Below are 15,970 nucleotides of genomic sequence, written 5' to 3'. Positions count from 1 at the left end.
CTGGGGGAGTCCAGAGCAGGGAGCCAGGGCACTTCAAAGGGGGCCAACCCGGATTCACTCTGCAGTGCAGATGCAGCTCCTCCTGGAGCCCCGCCCCGGAAGCTCCTCCGCCGGGGACTCCCCAACATCAACCCCCCCCAGAAAATGGAGGACACTCCCGAAACTTGGAGGACCAGGCCCCATTCTAACCCTCCCAGGCTCCTCTGTCCCAGGCTGGGAAGGGACAGGGAGGGCCCTAGTCTGCGCATGCCCGGCACCAGCCCACGTGGCTCCCCGCAGCCTCTGGGAAGGATGCCGCCGCCCACGTTGCTAAGCAACGGCCAAGGCCCCCGGCCAATGGGAGGGCCAGCGTTCAGGGGCTGCTAGGCAACCCTGGCCGGGGCGGTTCCCCAGTTGCAGAATGGAGCCCCAGAATGGCAGAGGACGGCGCCGCCGCCGCCGGGGCAGTTAAAGCGGGATCAGAGCGGATCCTTTCTGCAGAGAGGGCGGAGGAGGCAGCCCTCTGTCTGGAAGCTCCTGGGTCCCCTGCGCCCTCGGATGAAGGAGGGGAGCCAGGGGCCTGGCCTCCGGGGGAGCTCTGGGCTCTTCTCCTCTTGCAGCAGCCGGCGGCATGGCCAGCTCCGAAGAGGAGCCCCGGGAGAGCGCTGTTGCTGCTGCTGCAGGTAAAGGAGGAGGGCCCCTTGGCCAGGGGCTTCTGGGGAGAGGAGGGGAGCAGGGATCCCATGCCTCCTGCCTTCATTTCCAGCTCCAAGGGGCATCGGGGGATGGGGGGGGGCTTGGGAGGGCTCCGGGGGCTCAAGGGCTCCCTTTGGCCCACCCAGCCTGCCTTGGAGGCTGATAGACTCACGGAGGTACTGTTGTAAATCCTGCTGGACTTCAGTTCCCAACGTCCTTCACGGAGAGCCCTGCTGAGCGTGGCTGCTGGGCCTTGCAGTCCCCAATCCCGAGGGGTCTGCAGGACTCCCTCCCTGGCCTAGCAGCCCCCCTTCCTGCTCCTGGAGACGAGGGCTAAGCAGCCGCCTCGATGCCCCTGCGGCCAAGATGCTTCTCCTCAGGTTCACCCCAAATCTACCCTCCTGGAACTTAAGCCAAGACAGCATAAACTGGCCCTGCTGGCAAGGAGACGGCGCTGTGCCTCGCATGCAGTTGCCCAAGGTGGCACCGTTGACATCACACACACTTCACACTGCCTACGTGTGCCACCAAGGGAACCCTGGTCTTTGGGGGTTAAGGAGGGGTTGCTGCCATGGGAAGCCCAGAACGGACCCCCGCACCCCCAGAGAACCCATGGCCAGGGGTCCCAGGGTCATGGCGTCATATGCCCTCCTCCTCCTCCTCAGGAGCGACGACAGCACCACTTTCCCTTCCTCCTCCGTCGCAATCTGGTATTTGGGCCAAGGACCACTGTGACTACCTCCTGGATTCGATCGACGCTCAGCTCAGCCGGCTGCAGGTAAATGTCGAGCGCAAGACCTGAGCATTTTCGCCTGAAAGTTTTCGGCAGAAGGGCCCTCGCTCTCTGTGCCGGAGCCCATGTGCAAAACCTCCTGGGTTCAATTCCTCCCATGTCCAGGGAGTTGCTGAGAGGAATTGCTGTCTACAACCCTGGCACAGAGCTGCAAGATGCCATCTGAGGCCCTGCCATGTTGACTAGACTGCCCTTCCCATCAACCCCAGCCAATGGTGCAAGATGGTAGACATTCTCCTCTGGCAGCAATTGGGGGGACAGACCTGTGGTCTCTGCATTTTGGGTCTGGAAGGCTCTTCTTGTGCAAGTCATGCTGGTGTGGTTTGGAAGGCAGCATCAACTGGCATCCTCTTAGTGTCAGACTCAGGCATAACTCAGTCTTATGACACCTGGAGTATAAAAATTTGCATACAGAACAATTATGCTGCTCTAGATCCTTCAGGGTTGCAGCCATCTTGTGCCAGCTCTGGAGCCTGTCACTGCCACGTACGTGCCAAATATTTGCCTTGTGCCCACTGCCTCTCCTCCTTATTTCTGTTTACATAGGCATTGCTCCCCCGAACTTATCCCTCTCATCCCACAGGCTCAAGGACCCACCAAGGGCAACAGCAGTAATGGGGCGGCCTCCCTTGATGGATCGATGGGTGTCTCCAAGGCAGATGGTGAGTCCTTTGGTTGGGCACAGTTTCCCCTGGCTTCCCTCCTGGCGGTTGGTTTGGTTCCACCAGAACGTCGCTCATCCCTGTCTGCCTTTTGGTCTGAATCTAGCACCCCTCTCATTCTACTCTGCAGGATGGTCCTATGTGTACAGTATACTGCAAGTTTCTCTAAGTGGTTATTTTCTTTTAAATGCCTATACCATCCTTTGGTGCCAAAGGTAATGTCAGGTTGGTGAATATGAAACCGTAAAACAGAATGACAAAGCTACAAAAAATAAACAGTGTAATAGATGATGGCCTTAAACCAGGGAGATCTGGGTTCAAATCCCCACTCAGCGAGTGATGAAAGTCACTAGGTGATCCTTCCTCCTGCACAAATCTGCACAGGGCTGCTTAAGGATGCAATGGGATATTCTCCATATACGCTAATTTTGGGTGTTCGGAGGCAGGATAAACACTAAAGAAACAGGTGGATGGGAGACAGAATAGTGGCACATACCTGGAGAAAAAATACCTGTCTTAGCACAAACAAATGGGTTTGTTGTAGTGGCCCACCTTACATGGGTGCATTCAGACTAGCAATAAGCAAAGGGGGGTTAATAGGCCATGCGAAGTCTTGGGGATTGATTGAGTTGGTACAAAAGAGTAACAGTATTCCAGCTTACTCTTCCTCCTGGGTCAATGGAGTCCCACCTTCCATTGTCACACGTTGGGCTCCTTCAACTCGTCTTGGGGATCCTGGCCTGGATTCAGAGGCAACTCCCTTGCATGTCCCTTGTAAGATCTCCTATTGGAGTCGAGACCTGCCTCCTGGATTGCAGTGGCACCCCACCGACCAGATGGTTGCAAAGTTTTCTCAGGTATGACATCTGATTGGGAGAGAAGCTCACCCTCCGTTTCCTTCTTCTCCGTGCAGATCTGGGCAGAAGCTCTGGGGATGGGGATGGAGAAGCCTCTCCAGTGGAAGAAGACTCGGCCTCTCAGATGGAGGAAGGCACCAGGTGGCAGGCTCATTGCCTTGACTTGGAAGGCAACCTGGAAAGCCAGAGCAGATCGGACTCGGTCTGCACTGAAGACCTGGCGGCCACATTTCAGGCTGGCCTAGTGGATCTGCCGCTAAGCTCCGACAGTGAGGGAGAAGAAGATGTATTTGTTCTCACTGTTATCCCCGGGGACATCCTGCAGAGCCAAGCTGAGAGTACTAACCCTTCTCAAACTTTGGCAGACTCAGAATCTGCCTTGGATTCAGCAAGAAATCGGACTAGGGCTCTGTCCCTTCAGGCTGTGTTAAGACCGGAATGGGGTCAGGACTCCTTGGCTCCCTGTTCAGAAGAGCCTCCGTCCCCTTGCGCTCGATGCAGAATCTGGAGCCTGGAGTCTCTAGGAGAAAAGTTCTCCTTGCTTAGCCAGAAGGACTCCAAGAGGAGAAAGGGCCTTCAACCCCAGAGAATCTTGAATTTGGGAGAGCTGGGGGGCTCGATCAGGATCTCTGGGGAGAAGGCCTTCTGGGAACCAGGACAGAGGAGCAAAACATTTGAGGTCTCTTCGGAGTGGGCTCAAGATCTGCATGAAAATTCAAGCCGCCCGTTGCATGTTGGTGATTTGGACCCTTGGCCACCATTGGAAGTGGATGCCAAGCCTGTCAAGATGCCTGGTGGTGTAGCCCCTACTAGGACAGTACAACCCTGTCCTCCTGAGAAGGGAGAAGCTGGCTTGGTAGATCCTTCCTGTCTGTGTGCCCTCCCAGGCTCTCATAGCAGGTGTGGGGCACCTTCTGGTGGTAACAACAACAATAACAACAACAACAATAGGAGGGGAGTAATCCCACCAGAGTGGCATCCTCCTTTGACAACCTGTAGGACCGGCAAGATGCAGAGGGGAGCTTTGTCAAGGCTTAGAAGCACAAGAGGTGGAACCCACGGTCCTCTAGGTTTCCCCAGCCATGGCTGCCTGGAGCCCTGCAAGAACTGCACCGAAGGCCATGGGGAAGCTCTGAAACCAATGGAGTGTGAGTTCAGACAAAGTTGTTCTGCATGCCATTCATTTTATGTTTCATATACGCCTTATTATACACATTGCCTGAAGGTTATTTTTTACACAGTATTTTTAAAGTTTGTGACTGAAGCAAAGTTTGTGTCTAAGACTGAGCTTCTCATCTTTCCACCTGAACCCATCCTTCATTATTCCTTTTCTGTTTCTGTCGACGACACTTCTATTCAACCGGTTCATCAAGCCCGCAGTCTTGGCTTCATTTTTGACTCTTCTCTGTCTTTTATTCCCCAGATCCAGGCCACCGCCAAGGCCTGTAGATTCTTTCTCCACAACATTGCCAATATCCGTCATTCCTCTCAACCTCTACTGCCAAGACTCTGGTTCATGCCCTAGTGGTTTCGCGACTAGATTATTGTAACCTCCTTCTAACAGGGCTTCCTCTTTCACACCTCCATCCTTTAATCTCTGTCCAGTATTCAGCTGCCCGTATTGTCACATCCGCTCACCACTTTGACCATGTTTCTCCTCTTTTATCCTCCCTTCATTGGCTCCCCTTCCCCTTCCGCATCCGGTACAAGCTTTTATTATTGACTTTCAAAGCCCTCCATGGATTGGCCCCTCTTTACTTATCTGACCTTCTTTCTCCTTACATTCCTACTCGCACCCTCCGCTCTGGTAGTCAGGGTCTCCTGTCACAGTGTAGGACTACCACTGTCCCCTCCCGAATTCGTCCCTTCTCGCTTGCTACCCCTTACTCCTGGAACCTTCTTCCCCCACATGCACACCTCATCACTTCTCTACCCAGCTTCAAAACTGAATTAAAGACTATATTGTTTAGAGAAGCGTTCCCAGGGGCAAGCCCCTCTCTGACCCAGGAAGCCTCCTTTTAACCATCCATTAAGAAGCCAAGCCCTTCCTCCAGTCCATCTGCCTTGGTCCAGACCTCTGAGGTGGAGAAAAACTGCTGGACTTGATCCCCTTCCCCACAACCATTCCTTCTCCTTTTGTGTGGTGTCTTTTTAGATTGTAAGCCTGAGGGCAGGGAACCGTCTAACTAAAAGATTGTATGTACAGCGCTGTGTAAATTTACAGCGCTTTATAAATAAAGGATAATAATAATAAATTAATAATAATAATAATAATACATTGAATCATCCGTAAGCAAAAACGTCACTATATCGTAGCCAAGCTCTGGTGCCACAACAAACTACAATTCCATATCATTGAGCCATGGCAGTTAAAGTGTCAAACTGGGTTATCTGTGCAATGCGGATGCAGCCATGGTCCTCCATTACCCTGCTGAGGTCTTGCAACTCCAGACAGCAGCCATTGTGGCTTTCTTGTTGGAGTTGTTCCACTTGTAGTGTGGTCGCTGTCTTTTCCCACTGCTCTCCCCTTTACCAAGCATTACTGGATTATTTTAAAGGACTCTGAATCAATGGAAATTACCCATGATCCCATTGTTTCTGCAGGATTTAGGCATTTGGGGCTTGCACAGTGCATAAAAAAACCTTTAAAGGGAACCTTTTCAATGGTGGAATTGCAGTTTCTGACCTGTTTCTTCTCTTTGCACTGTGCCAGGGCAGCTGTCCCAGTAAATAACACTTGCATCAGTTTGATCTGATAGAAGTTGAGTGACCAGACGTTTCTCCAACTTCAGCTGGTTGGAGCAAAAGAGTCAGCTACTGTATGTTGATTCTGAGGACAAAGCCTTTGGGGTGAAATGTATTTATCTGCCACATTTGCACTTTGCCTTTCCCTTGAGGTAGTCAGTGTTTGTCAGAAATGAGAATCACACAGCCCTCCAGATGTTGTTGGACTGTAGCTCCCAGCAACCTAGCTAGCAGGGCCAGTGGTGAGGAAGGTTGGGAACTCCAGTCCAGCAGCATTAGGAAGACTACATGATCCCCACTCCAGGGGTACATGTGTCCCCCTCACCTAGTCTATCCTCACAACAGCCTTGTGAGGGGGATTAGATTGAGCAATTGAGTGAGTGCTTCCAGGTCATTTTCTGAGCTTCATGGATGCATGGGGATTTGAACCCGGGGCTTTCCCAGGCCTACTCAGAGGTGATGTTTTAGGGGGAGGCTGGTTGGAGCAAAACTGTTGCATTTTTCACATTTGGGGGAGATCCAGGGCCCCCCAAATGAGGCCCTTCAGGCTCCACGCAGTCAGGAGGGCACACCTTCCCCATGCTATAGAGTTGTGGGGGGTCCTCCCAGTATTGGATTGTAACTCCCATTGTCCCTGGCCAATTCCTGCTTGAAATGGGTGTCCAGCAACCTCTGGAAGGGGCACAGGTTCCTCCCTCAGGAAATGGAAGTGGTGGGGGCTGCCTTGGAGAAGGAGGGAAGAGCCGAGATGTGGGAAATGCCAGGCCTCTCCCTCCTTGCCCCATGGCATTTTGAGAGGTCTTCCTTCACCCCCTGGCACCTGAAGATCTAGCACTAAAGGTTTCTCTCCTCCTCCCACAGCCATCAAAGTGTCTTTCTCGCCTCGGAGGGACTTGCTAAGGTAAGTGTTGCTAAGGTGACAGAGGGCTGTGAAAAGAGGTTTTTTGGGGGGAGGGCTCCCTTTCCTTGCTGTGAAAGGACACAAGTCTAATGCCCCTTCAGTGCTGCTTGGCACCATTGCGTCTCCAGGTGCTCCTCTGCAGGGCAGTGTTGATGCTCTTTCAGGTCCTTTGGGTCCAGGGACAAAGGTGCAGAGGAAGAGGAGGAGTTGGCCAGGCTGTGCCATGGTGGCACCTGTGGAACCAGCCGTCTTGGGAAGCAGAGCCCGTGCCAAGCGGCCGATCCCATCTGGAAAGCAGCTTTGCTGGGACCCTACAGAGGCTGTGAGCTACGTCCATCTCAGGAGTGCAGGGATGGGCTACAGACCAAGGTGAGGGGCGGCTGGGGTGGTGGTGGCTGGCCACACTGGATACAAAAAAGTACTACATACTACTACTTCTACTACTACTTTTTCTCCTCTTCCTGGTAGGACCTGGCTTTAGAGTGGGAGGCCCTACAGGATGCCCTTGATGGAGGCCACAAGGAGGCCAGGAGACTGACGTTCCACCTGCAAGAGACTCAGAGCAAAGTTGATGAAATCAGGTATGCCTTGAAGGTCCTTTCAAGTTCCATGTAAAACCCAGAGCGGATTCACTTCCCTACAGGGCTTGAGCCCCCTGGGAGGACTTGCCAAAGGGAGGCGCAGAGGTACCCATGATGCAATACACTTTTGTCTTCCCAGAAGCCTGTCCTGCACCTGACTGGAAACAAGGCAGGCAATGGCGTTTGCCCTCCTCCTTCCTCTCCCCTGGCATATTCCTCCTTGATGCTTTTCTCTGTCCTCCAGGGCCGACCTGATCTTCCTTGACTACAAGCGGGAGGCCAGCCTCCGAGAGCTGCTGGCGCTGGAGAAGGAGCTGAGTGCCTGGAGGCGACAGGGCAGCCAGGACAGGGCCAGCCAGGCCCAGGTGAGGGGACACCCCCATCCCAAACATTGGTGAACGTCTCTTCCCCTGTTAGGGTTTGCCGGGCATCAGAGTGGAAGGCTTCCAGCAGGGCAAAGGATAGGAAGCTTCCAGAGATTTGGTGTGCTTCCCTGAACCCCCGGGGGGGAATGTCATGCCCCAGATTGGGAAATGGGATGGCTATGGGGACATTGGGTGCCCTGGAGTGGAGCATGCCACATTGCAGCCTAGAGGCCCCATGTTGCCCAGCTCTCTTTCCAAGGGACAATTCTAGCCTTTGGCATCAAACCAGCTGTGTTTACTGGGCTCCTTCTGCCGGCCAGGTGTCCCACTTGGCAGCTGAGCGGGAAGAGTTGAAGGCCCAGGTTGAGCAACTGGAGGAACGACTCTCGTCTCTGAAGCTTCAGCTGAAGAGCTCAAAAGCAGAGCTGGCCTCCGTGAAGGAAACGGCTGACAAGATGAAGCAGCTGCAGGAGGTAGGAGAGCCAGCGAGAGCGGCGTTTGGGCTCAGTGCCCTTATAGACCCGGCTGCCATGTTTGGATGGGGCTTGTTGGCCATCTAGGAGAGGCTAAGTTGGCTGCCATGTAGGCCTACTGACTAAAGAGGCTCCTCCCTCCCTAACTGTCATCTTTCGGCCTCTGAGGGGGAGAGAAGGCTGGCCCAGTTCCATCAGGGGCTAGCCTGAAGAAGAAGAGCCCTCCCTCCGGTCCATCTGCCTTGGTCCAGGCCTCAGAGGGAGAGAAGAACTGCTGGACCTGATTCCCTCCCCCCCTCACCATTCCCTTCTCCTTTTTGTGTCGTGTCTTTTAGATTGTAAGCCTGTGGGCAGGGAACTGTCTGTTATCCCCTCTATTGTAAACCGCTCGGATTCCCATATATAAATAAAACCTATTATTATTATTATTATTATTATTATTATTATTATTATTATTATTATTATTATTAAAGCTGGCCGGGATCTTATCCCTGCAGACAGCCTTGTCCGAGAAGGAGTCGGAACTGTCCCGACTGCGGAAGATCATCTCTGTCCTGGAGGCGGAAAAAGAGGCCCAGAGTTCTGCTGTGGAGAGACTGAGAGAGGAACAGACATACCAGCTGGAGGCATTACAACGAGAGGCCCAGCAGGAGAAGGTAGCCTGGGAACCATGGGAGGGGCAGTCGTTGTGGACTGGGATTTGCAACCAGAGCTTTGAGGGGACTGCAATTCCCAGAATCCCCCAGCCAAAAAGTTAGGTGACTCTAAGTAGCTAGGGCAGAATAGAAGCTCTGGAGTCTGCATGTTGCCCATGGACCAGATGTTGCCCACCCCTGCTTTTAAGAAAATGACTGAGGGAACCTGGAAGTTATAGTCCCCCAAGTCCCTTTCCCAAGCTCTCTTCTTTTCTGTCTGATGCCTTCTTGCTGAAACTCCCCTGCGAGCTACTACAGTTTGACACCTTGAGGGTTTTTTAGGTTGCAGAAAAAGGCCTTCATGACTATGAAAGAGTTGGTCTTTCCTTTTTTAAAAAATGTCCTTTTGCAGGAGAAAAATCTGCTTTGGCTACGGGAGGAGCTGCAGCGTGAGAAGCGACAGGAGCTGCAGGAGGTACGGAAAAGCACCCAGGCCACTGGAAATCAGAGTCCATGGCGATCCGGAAGGCTGCGGGATTCCCAGCTGGGGAAGAGAAATAGGAAAAGAATGGCAGAGAAAGAAGACAGAGATGCTGGAGGGGGGCAGTTTCTCAATCTACTTCCTTCCCCAGCTCTGAAACAAAACCTTATTTGTCCCTTGTGTTGTTCCCAGGTGCAGACTGCCCTTCTTCAGGAACAAAAGAAGTGGGAAGCTGATGCCCGGGCCGCTCTCCAATTGCAGCGCCAGGCTTTGCAGAAGCAGAACCAGAGGGCACAAATGGATCTCCAAGCAGCTCTGGAGGGAGAGCAGAAGACCAGCCTGGCATTGCAGGGAAAAAATGCCAGCCTCCACATGGTCAGCATCCCTGGCACAGAAACAACTTGGAATTCAGGCGGCAGCCCCTTTGCCAAGTGATTCTATGGGTTCACCCTGGTAGGAGAGAGAAGGGTCTTTGCTTTGCTCTAAGGTGTGGGACCTTGATACTGGAAGGAGCATCTCTCCCTAGATTGGCTTGAGGTCTGCTGGAGGGATCCTGCCTTCTTTCAAGCCTTTGGAAGCAATGCACTGTGGGGGGATGTGGGAGAGGGTCTTTAACTGCCATGGCTCAATGCTATGGTATCCTGGGAATGGTAACTTGTTGTGGCACCAGAGTGCAGCCAGGATTCCATAGCAGCAAGCCATGGAAGTTAAAATGGGATCAAACTGGATTATTTATGTAGTGTGGATGCAGCCCAAGAGACCCCATGGATGTTGATGCTGGTCTCATCCCTGACTTTTTGTCTCTTAGAGGATTGAGAAGCTGGAGAGCCAAGTCCAGGCCCTCCAGAGAGAGAAGAAGGTAGCCATGGAAGAGCTCCAGGAGCAGCTCCAGAAAGAGAAAGTGGAGGCCCTGAAGCGGCTGCAAGAGGAGCTGGAGCAGGTGAGGAGGATGGGACATGTAGGAGCAGAGACATCCTGAGCATCCCTGCAAGGGGAACCAAAGCACTGCAGCTTCCAAATGCTGATTCTGTTTTCCAGGCAGATGAAGATATTTGAGGAGAGTGTTAGTTAGAATCATAGAATCATAGAGTTGGAAGAGACCACAAGGGCCATCCAGTCCAACCCCCTGCCATGCAGGAAATCCCAATCAAAGCATCCCCGACAGATGGCCATCCAGCCTCTGCTTGAAGACCTCCAAGGAAGGAGACTCCACTACACTCCGAGGGAGTTTGTTCCACTGTTGAACAGCCCTTACTGTCAGGAAGTTCCTCCTAATGTTGAGGTGGAATCTCTTTTCCTGTAGCTTGCATCCATTGCTTCGGGTCCTAGTCTCTGGAGCAGCAGAAAACAAGCTTGCTCCCTCCTCAATATGACATCCCTTCAAATATTTAAACAGGGCTATCATATCACCTCTTAACCTTCTTTTCTCCAGGCTAAACATCCCCAGCTCCCTGAGTTGTTCCTCATAGGGCAAGGTTTCCAGACCTTTCACCATTTTAGTCGCCCTTCTCTGGACACGCTCCAGTTTCTCAATGTCCTTTTTGAATTGTGGTGCCCAGAACTGAACACAATATTCCAGGTGGGGCCTGACCAGAGCAGAATATAGTGGCACTATGACTTCCCTTGATCTAGACACTATACTTCTATTGATGCAGCCTAAAATCGCATTGGTCTTGTTTGCTGCCGCATCACATTGTTGACTCACGTTCAACTTGGACTCCTAGATCCCTTTCACACGTAGTTTCATTCAGCCAGGTGTCCCCCATCCTATATCTGTGCTTTTCGTTTTTCCGCCCTAAGTGCAGTACGTTACATTTCTCCGTGGTGAATTTCATTTTGTTAGCTATGGCCCAGTTTTCTAGTCTGTTCAGGTCATTTTGAAACTTGATCCTGTCCTCTGGGGTATTAGCTACTCCCCCTAATTTGGTGTCATCTGCAAATTTGATAAGTATGCTCCCAATTTTGTCCTCCAAGTCATTGATAAAGATGTTGAATAGCACTGGGCCCAGGACAGAGCCCTGTGGGACCCCACTGGTCACTTCTTTGTGGATTCCTTCAGGGCAGAGGGCTCTGTTGCAACCCTATGATTCTGAAGCAATGCTGCATCCATTTATCCACCATCTCTGATCATATCTTCTGGTCCTTTGTAGTGATCCTTTCTTCCTTCCTCTCTGTGCCTAGGAAAGGATGCACAAAAGGGATCAGACAAGAGTGAAAGTGCAACAGATGGAAGAGGACCACAGGCTTCTGCAAGCTGAGCTGAGGGAGAGAGAATCTCAGGCACACGACGGATGGGCCCAAGAAGTCGCCTTAGCATGCCAGCAGCTCCAGGACCTGCTTCCCAAGAAGGCTGGAGGGCCTGTCCCGGCCCAGATGTTGCATGGGTACACCGTTCAAAAATGGCTACCATTCACACCGTGTAACTCCAGCCTCTCTCTGGTAGAAGGGCTGCTTGTCTCTCTGCCCTATTATTTAAGCCACTTCATAGCCAAACAAACTTTGTCTCCACCTCCAAACCATTTTTTAAAAACAATAAAAACGATAGCATTTCCTTCTTAGTGAAACCAAGTCTTTCTCTGTACAGTGGGCCCCTGCTATCTGCCATGGTTTGGTTAGAGGACTCCCCCCCGACCGCCCCATGGATACCGGAATCCATAGATGCTCAAATCCCATTAATTATAATAGGGCAGTAAAATGGTGTCCCTTATATCAAGTGACAAAGGTTTGCTTGATTTTTTAATATTTTCAAGCCATGGATGATGGAATCCATGGAGGCAGAATCTGTGGATACAGAGGCCCAACTGTATCTACGAAATTGGGAGAACTTCATAAAAATGGTAGAAACACTTGAACACCATCAAGACCAATTTGATGTTAAATGGAAAAAGTGGTGAGGATGTTGGGCTGAGACTTAGCTTCCCTGGTTGTGCTCCCTAACTGTAACCACTAGCCTCTCTCTCAGGCTAGCTGCCATCGCTGACTACCGTTTTTCTGTCCCAAGGAGTCCAGCTCTGCTCCCCTGCAGCCATCTGCTCCAGGCCTTGCAAGGAGCGTGCCGAGAAATCCAGCTCTACCTCCAGGACTTAAAGCAGGAGACCAAACTGCAAAGGCAGGACATCCTTCAGCTCCGGAGGGAGAAGGTAGGCAGATGATGGCAGCACTTGGTGTCTGTATGTGTGTGAGAATTCCCACCACGCATCGGTCCGAACTTGAAAGGCAATGTCCAAAGTGCTGGACCTATTTGGTTTTCGAAAGTCAACATCTGGGCTCTTCCTTGGGCTTTAATGGCCCAGGAAACATCTGTTTTTCTCTTGCTTCAGGAGTGCGAGTTGAGGCAGCAGCAGGAACGGCTTCACCGGGAGAACCAGTTGGCCCTCGAAGCTCTGAAGGGGCAGCTGGTCCAGGTGGGTGCCTCCTTCCAGCTCCATCCAGGTGCCCCCAGGTGGCATGACAACAAAATTGGCACGCGCTTCAATCCATTCATTGATCAGTACGTAGGTTTAAAACGGCTGGGCAACTTTTGGCTGTTGAGGAATCTACGTACCATTGGCTGGTTGGGGCTGATAGGAATTGGAGATCAGCATTTGGAGGGCCACAGATTCCCCAGCCCTGCTTTAAAGCAATGACTCTCCATAGCTGTACAAATAAAGAAACAAAACAAAACCCTGTATATTTTGTGAAAAACAATATTAAAAAAGAGCGACTGCAGTCCATCGGGCAGCTCTGGGCCCGGCACTCCCCCCAAATCCCCTTTCCCGACCTTGGGTTGCGTTGTCCAAATGCAGGAGCACCTGGAGGATATCGCTGCCTTGCAACGCAGCTGGTTTCAGGAAGCCAGCGCCAAAGAGGACCGCAAAAGAGGACCGCCTCAAGCCTCGCGGGAGACTGACGGAAAACTGCAGGCCACGGAAAGGAGCGCGGCGCGCTGGAGGGAACAGTTGGCCTGCGAGTTCAAGGAGGAGCTCAATGCCGAGCTGGAGAAGTGAGTTTGTAAAAAGGGACTTCCAGGGGAGGGGACGCTGAGCTCCCAGAATCCTCCAGGCCAATGGTCGGGATGCCCATGCTGGCTGGGGGGTTCTGGGAACTGCTGTTTAAATCTCACTTTGAAAGCAAACCTCACAAAGTAGTTTGGGTCCTTTTTTCAAACTGTCAAGAACCATTTTAATAATACACTGGTAAAGGCAGGAAAGCCCCAGCGGTAAAGGCGTTTATATCGTTTTCAGTTGTGGGTGTTCTTGTGGGATTTTCAATTACATGTGTGTGCATGTGTTTAAAATTGAAATACCATTAAGTTTATAGCTGATCTTGTTTTATCCTTGTCGTGAGCCACCTTGAGGCAGTGGGTGCTGTACTTCATGCCCCAGAAGAGCCAGCTGCTTAGTGCCAGGTGTCTGAGGCAGAATTGGCGAAGTACTGGAACTCTGCACATGTGTCCCTGAAGTCTCATTGCTCACATCACAACCTTGGACACAGGGTCTGAAATCTGAGTCCTGAAATCTCAGCCCCTGTATTTTTCCAGCTGAGCAGCACCATTCTCAGTGCATTTTCTCTTTGTTGGGCTTCCTTTGCAGACACCGGTCCAGGGATAAAGCCATGGAATTTCTCAGAGACCAGGAGATGCCAGAGTCCGAAATCCAACCATTCTCAATGGTAAAAGAGGAGGGAGACAGAGACAGTACAGAGAAATGTGTACCCAAAATGGTTACTGTATTCAAAGGGCTGGTTTTAGCTATGGGGGAAAGGCTTGGGAAAAGGATGCTTTTGGTCAAAACCACACACGCATATATATCCTTATCCTTTCTTACGGAAAAAAGACATGCCACTCTTGTTGCTGTTGTTGTTTCTTCCCATCCCCTTGCTCCCTTTCTTACAGGGGAGTTACCCCCGGCCCCCTCCTTGTTGCTCCCGGTGGATCAATGCCACAGCCGCGTTTTCCAGCCCCCGTCATTTCACCCCCCGAAAGCTGCTGCGTCGCTTGCAGAGTCGCATCCAAGAGCTGCGGGCAGAGAATGCGGCCTACGGTGGAGCCAGCCTGGACAACCTCGGCGGCTTCCGGGGAGATCTGCCCGACACCTGTGGCACCAAGGTAGGCGCCCCTTTCAGCCATCTTCAGGATGAAGCATCTGTTCAGGAACTGGCTGTAGCCCCAAGGTTTCCCAAAGGCTTGCTTTGGTACCAAACACTGACCACGTTCCTGGTGCTCAATGGACGCAGCAGATGGCCCACAGTTGAGACGCATGCCAGCTCTTTTGCGGAGGGTGCCCAGCATCCCCTCACCGCCAAGGGTTGAACTAGGCCCCTAAACAACTAATTCTACTCAGGTCATCCACGGCCACCAATGCAATTCCCCCCAATTGTCCCATTTTGTCTTGATCTTATTAGACAGTGGCTCCTTCCCTGGTCCCCGCGGATCCAAGACGCATCCAAGAACCCAGCTCTTCTTGCCGATGGGACCTTGGTGCTCTGCACCCGTCTTCCTTTCTTTCAGAGGCAGCTGGCCGCGGGCTTCTCCTCCTCTCTGCCGCACAGGAGCAGCAACCGGAAGTAGAACCGCCTGGGACCCAGGGGTCAAACAGCAAGCAAGAGGGAAGCCATGTTGTCAGTGCTTGATGCAAGCTGGGATCTGGGCTGGAATGGGGAGGAAAGTGCCAATGTTGCAGGCCTTGGAGGGTTCATGAGACCCCCGATTCCTCCCTGTATTCAACAATATGGGTGGCATTGGTAAAAAAATGGGTGTTGTTGTTTTGGCATTACAGCTTTCAAATGCTTTCCTGTTTTTGACTCAAAACTATGGGAGCCCCATGTTTCAGAAACGGATCTGTGAAGCCGGGATTGAAACGTCTCCCCTGATGTTTCAGAAGGTAGCCTTCAGTGAACAACAGATGCATATGAAGAAAGTAACTTGAACAGGATTGCTGCTGCTTTACTGCATTCGGCTGAGCCTTTCCTCCCTCTTCTGTGTCACGTTTGTTTGAACCTAAAGCCAATTGGGCGTGAAACATGCCTTCCAGGAACAGTTTTCCAACTGTTTTACAAAATCGTCGCCTTCATCTGCAATAATGATAGGACCAGTGTTTAAAAAGTTGTCGCTCTGAGATATATATATATATATTTACAAGGGAGCCTGGCGTGTGCCTCAGAAGTGCCTTGCGTGCATCTTTGCAACTCACGAACAGGGCTATGTTGCATTTTTGCAATGTGGCAGTGGAGTCACAATGTTTACGACGCTTGGATTGCAGTGTTGGTCCAAGCACATGGCAAAGTGGGCACCTCTGCCTTCCCCCAGCCCTGGGCAACCTGTCTCTTGAAGCTGACCTTAACCTCCCATTTATTTCCTTTACGGATACATCTGTGTTGTGTTTCCTTTTTGCTGCCCCTTTCAGCTCTTGAGAATGTGCTTTTGTGGTTGTTGTTTTTGTATATTATTACGGGGTGGGGTTTTTTAGAAGGTATTTTGTATGCTGCGTTTTTTTGGAGCAGAGAAATGTAGCTTTCCATTGAACTTTCTTCATAAATAAAGCAAGGGCTGTGTGTCTGGGTCTGCTGTGCTGCAAACGTTTCTGGACTCTTAAGAAGTTGGTGTATCCTGAACCGGCAAAGGCCCAAAGCTTGGACCCAGCGCCAGTCCTGACTGAAAGCAGGGGAGAGAGCCAGGGGAATCAATGCTGGGCAGGCCACCCTTAGGAAACCCAGCCGCTGGGGAAGAAGCGCCTTTCCCCGCAGCCCTTTGAGGAAGGCCCAGTCCCCCTCCTCCTTCTTCCTCTCCTCTGTCCAGCTGGAAGGCTTTCGAGCAGCACTGGCA

At 51.8% G+C, this 15,970-nt stretch overlaps 1 protein-coding gene across 3 annotated transcripts; it reads left to right on the top strand.

Moving 5' to 3' along the window:
* The first annotated feature begins 413 nt into the window (after positions 1 to 413).
* Positions 414 to 15,970, top strand: LOC121916384 (trichohyalin-like). Of its 3 annotated transcripts, none has more exons than XM_042441372.1 (20): positions 414 to 662; positions 1,341 to 1,453; positions 2,052 to 2,130; positions 3,044 to 4,135; positions 6,594 to 6,633; positions 6,798 to 7,002; positions 7,102 to 7,214; positions 7,459 to 7,579; positions 7,900 to 8,052; positions 8,550 to 8,708; positions 9,100 to 9,162; positions 9,361 to 9,543; positions 9,977 to 10,108; positions 11,350 to 11,552; positions 12,170 to 12,308; positions 12,489 to 12,572; positions 12,954 to 13,150; positions 13,740 to 13,818; positions 14,042 to 14,254; positions 14,657 to 15,970. In XM_042441372.1, the coding sequence occupies exons 1-20, from the start codon at positions 611 to 613 to the stop codon at positions 14,714 to 14,716; spliced, it is 3,480 nt and encodes a 1,159-aa protein (XP_042297306.1). In that variant the 5' UTR covers positions 414 to 610; the 3' UTR covers positions 14,717 to 15,970. The 3 variants fall into 3 exon arrangements, with proteins under 3 accessions (XP_042297306.1, XP_042297305.1, XP_042297307.1); XM_042441371.1 differs by having other exon boundaries at positions 14,551 to 15,970; XM_042441373.1 differs by lacking the exon at positions 3,044 to 4,135 and having other exon boundaries at positions 14,551 to 15,970.

Source organism: Sceloporus undulatus, chromosome 10, assembly GCF_019175285.1.
Source record: "Sceloporus undulatus isolate JIND9_A2432 ecotype Alabama chromosome 10, SceUnd_v1.1, whole genome shotgun sequence".
Lineage (NCBI taxonomy): Eukaryota > Metazoa > Chordata > Lepidosauria > Squamata > Phrynosomatidae > Sceloporus > Sceloporus undulatus.
This window is presented reverse-complemented; position numbering and strand designations above follow the sequence as displayed.

What these genes read in the sequence shown, in the direction of transcription:
- LOC121916384 (XM_042441371.1), top strand. Translation starts at nt 611, where the DNA reads ATGGCCAGCTCCGAAGAGGAGCCCCGGGAGAGCGCTGTTGCTGCTGCT. An exon ending in TTCAGCTCCGGAGGGAGAAG is followed by an intron (nt 12,309 to 12,488) that starts GTAGGCAGATGA and finishes CTCTTGCTTCAG; the next exon opens with GAGTGCGAGTTGAGGCAGCA. An exon ending in CTCAATGCCGAGCTGGAGAA is followed by an intron (nt 13,151 to 13,739) that starts GTGAGTTTGTAA and finishes CTTCCTTTGCAG; the next exon opens with ACACCGGTCCAGGGATAAAG.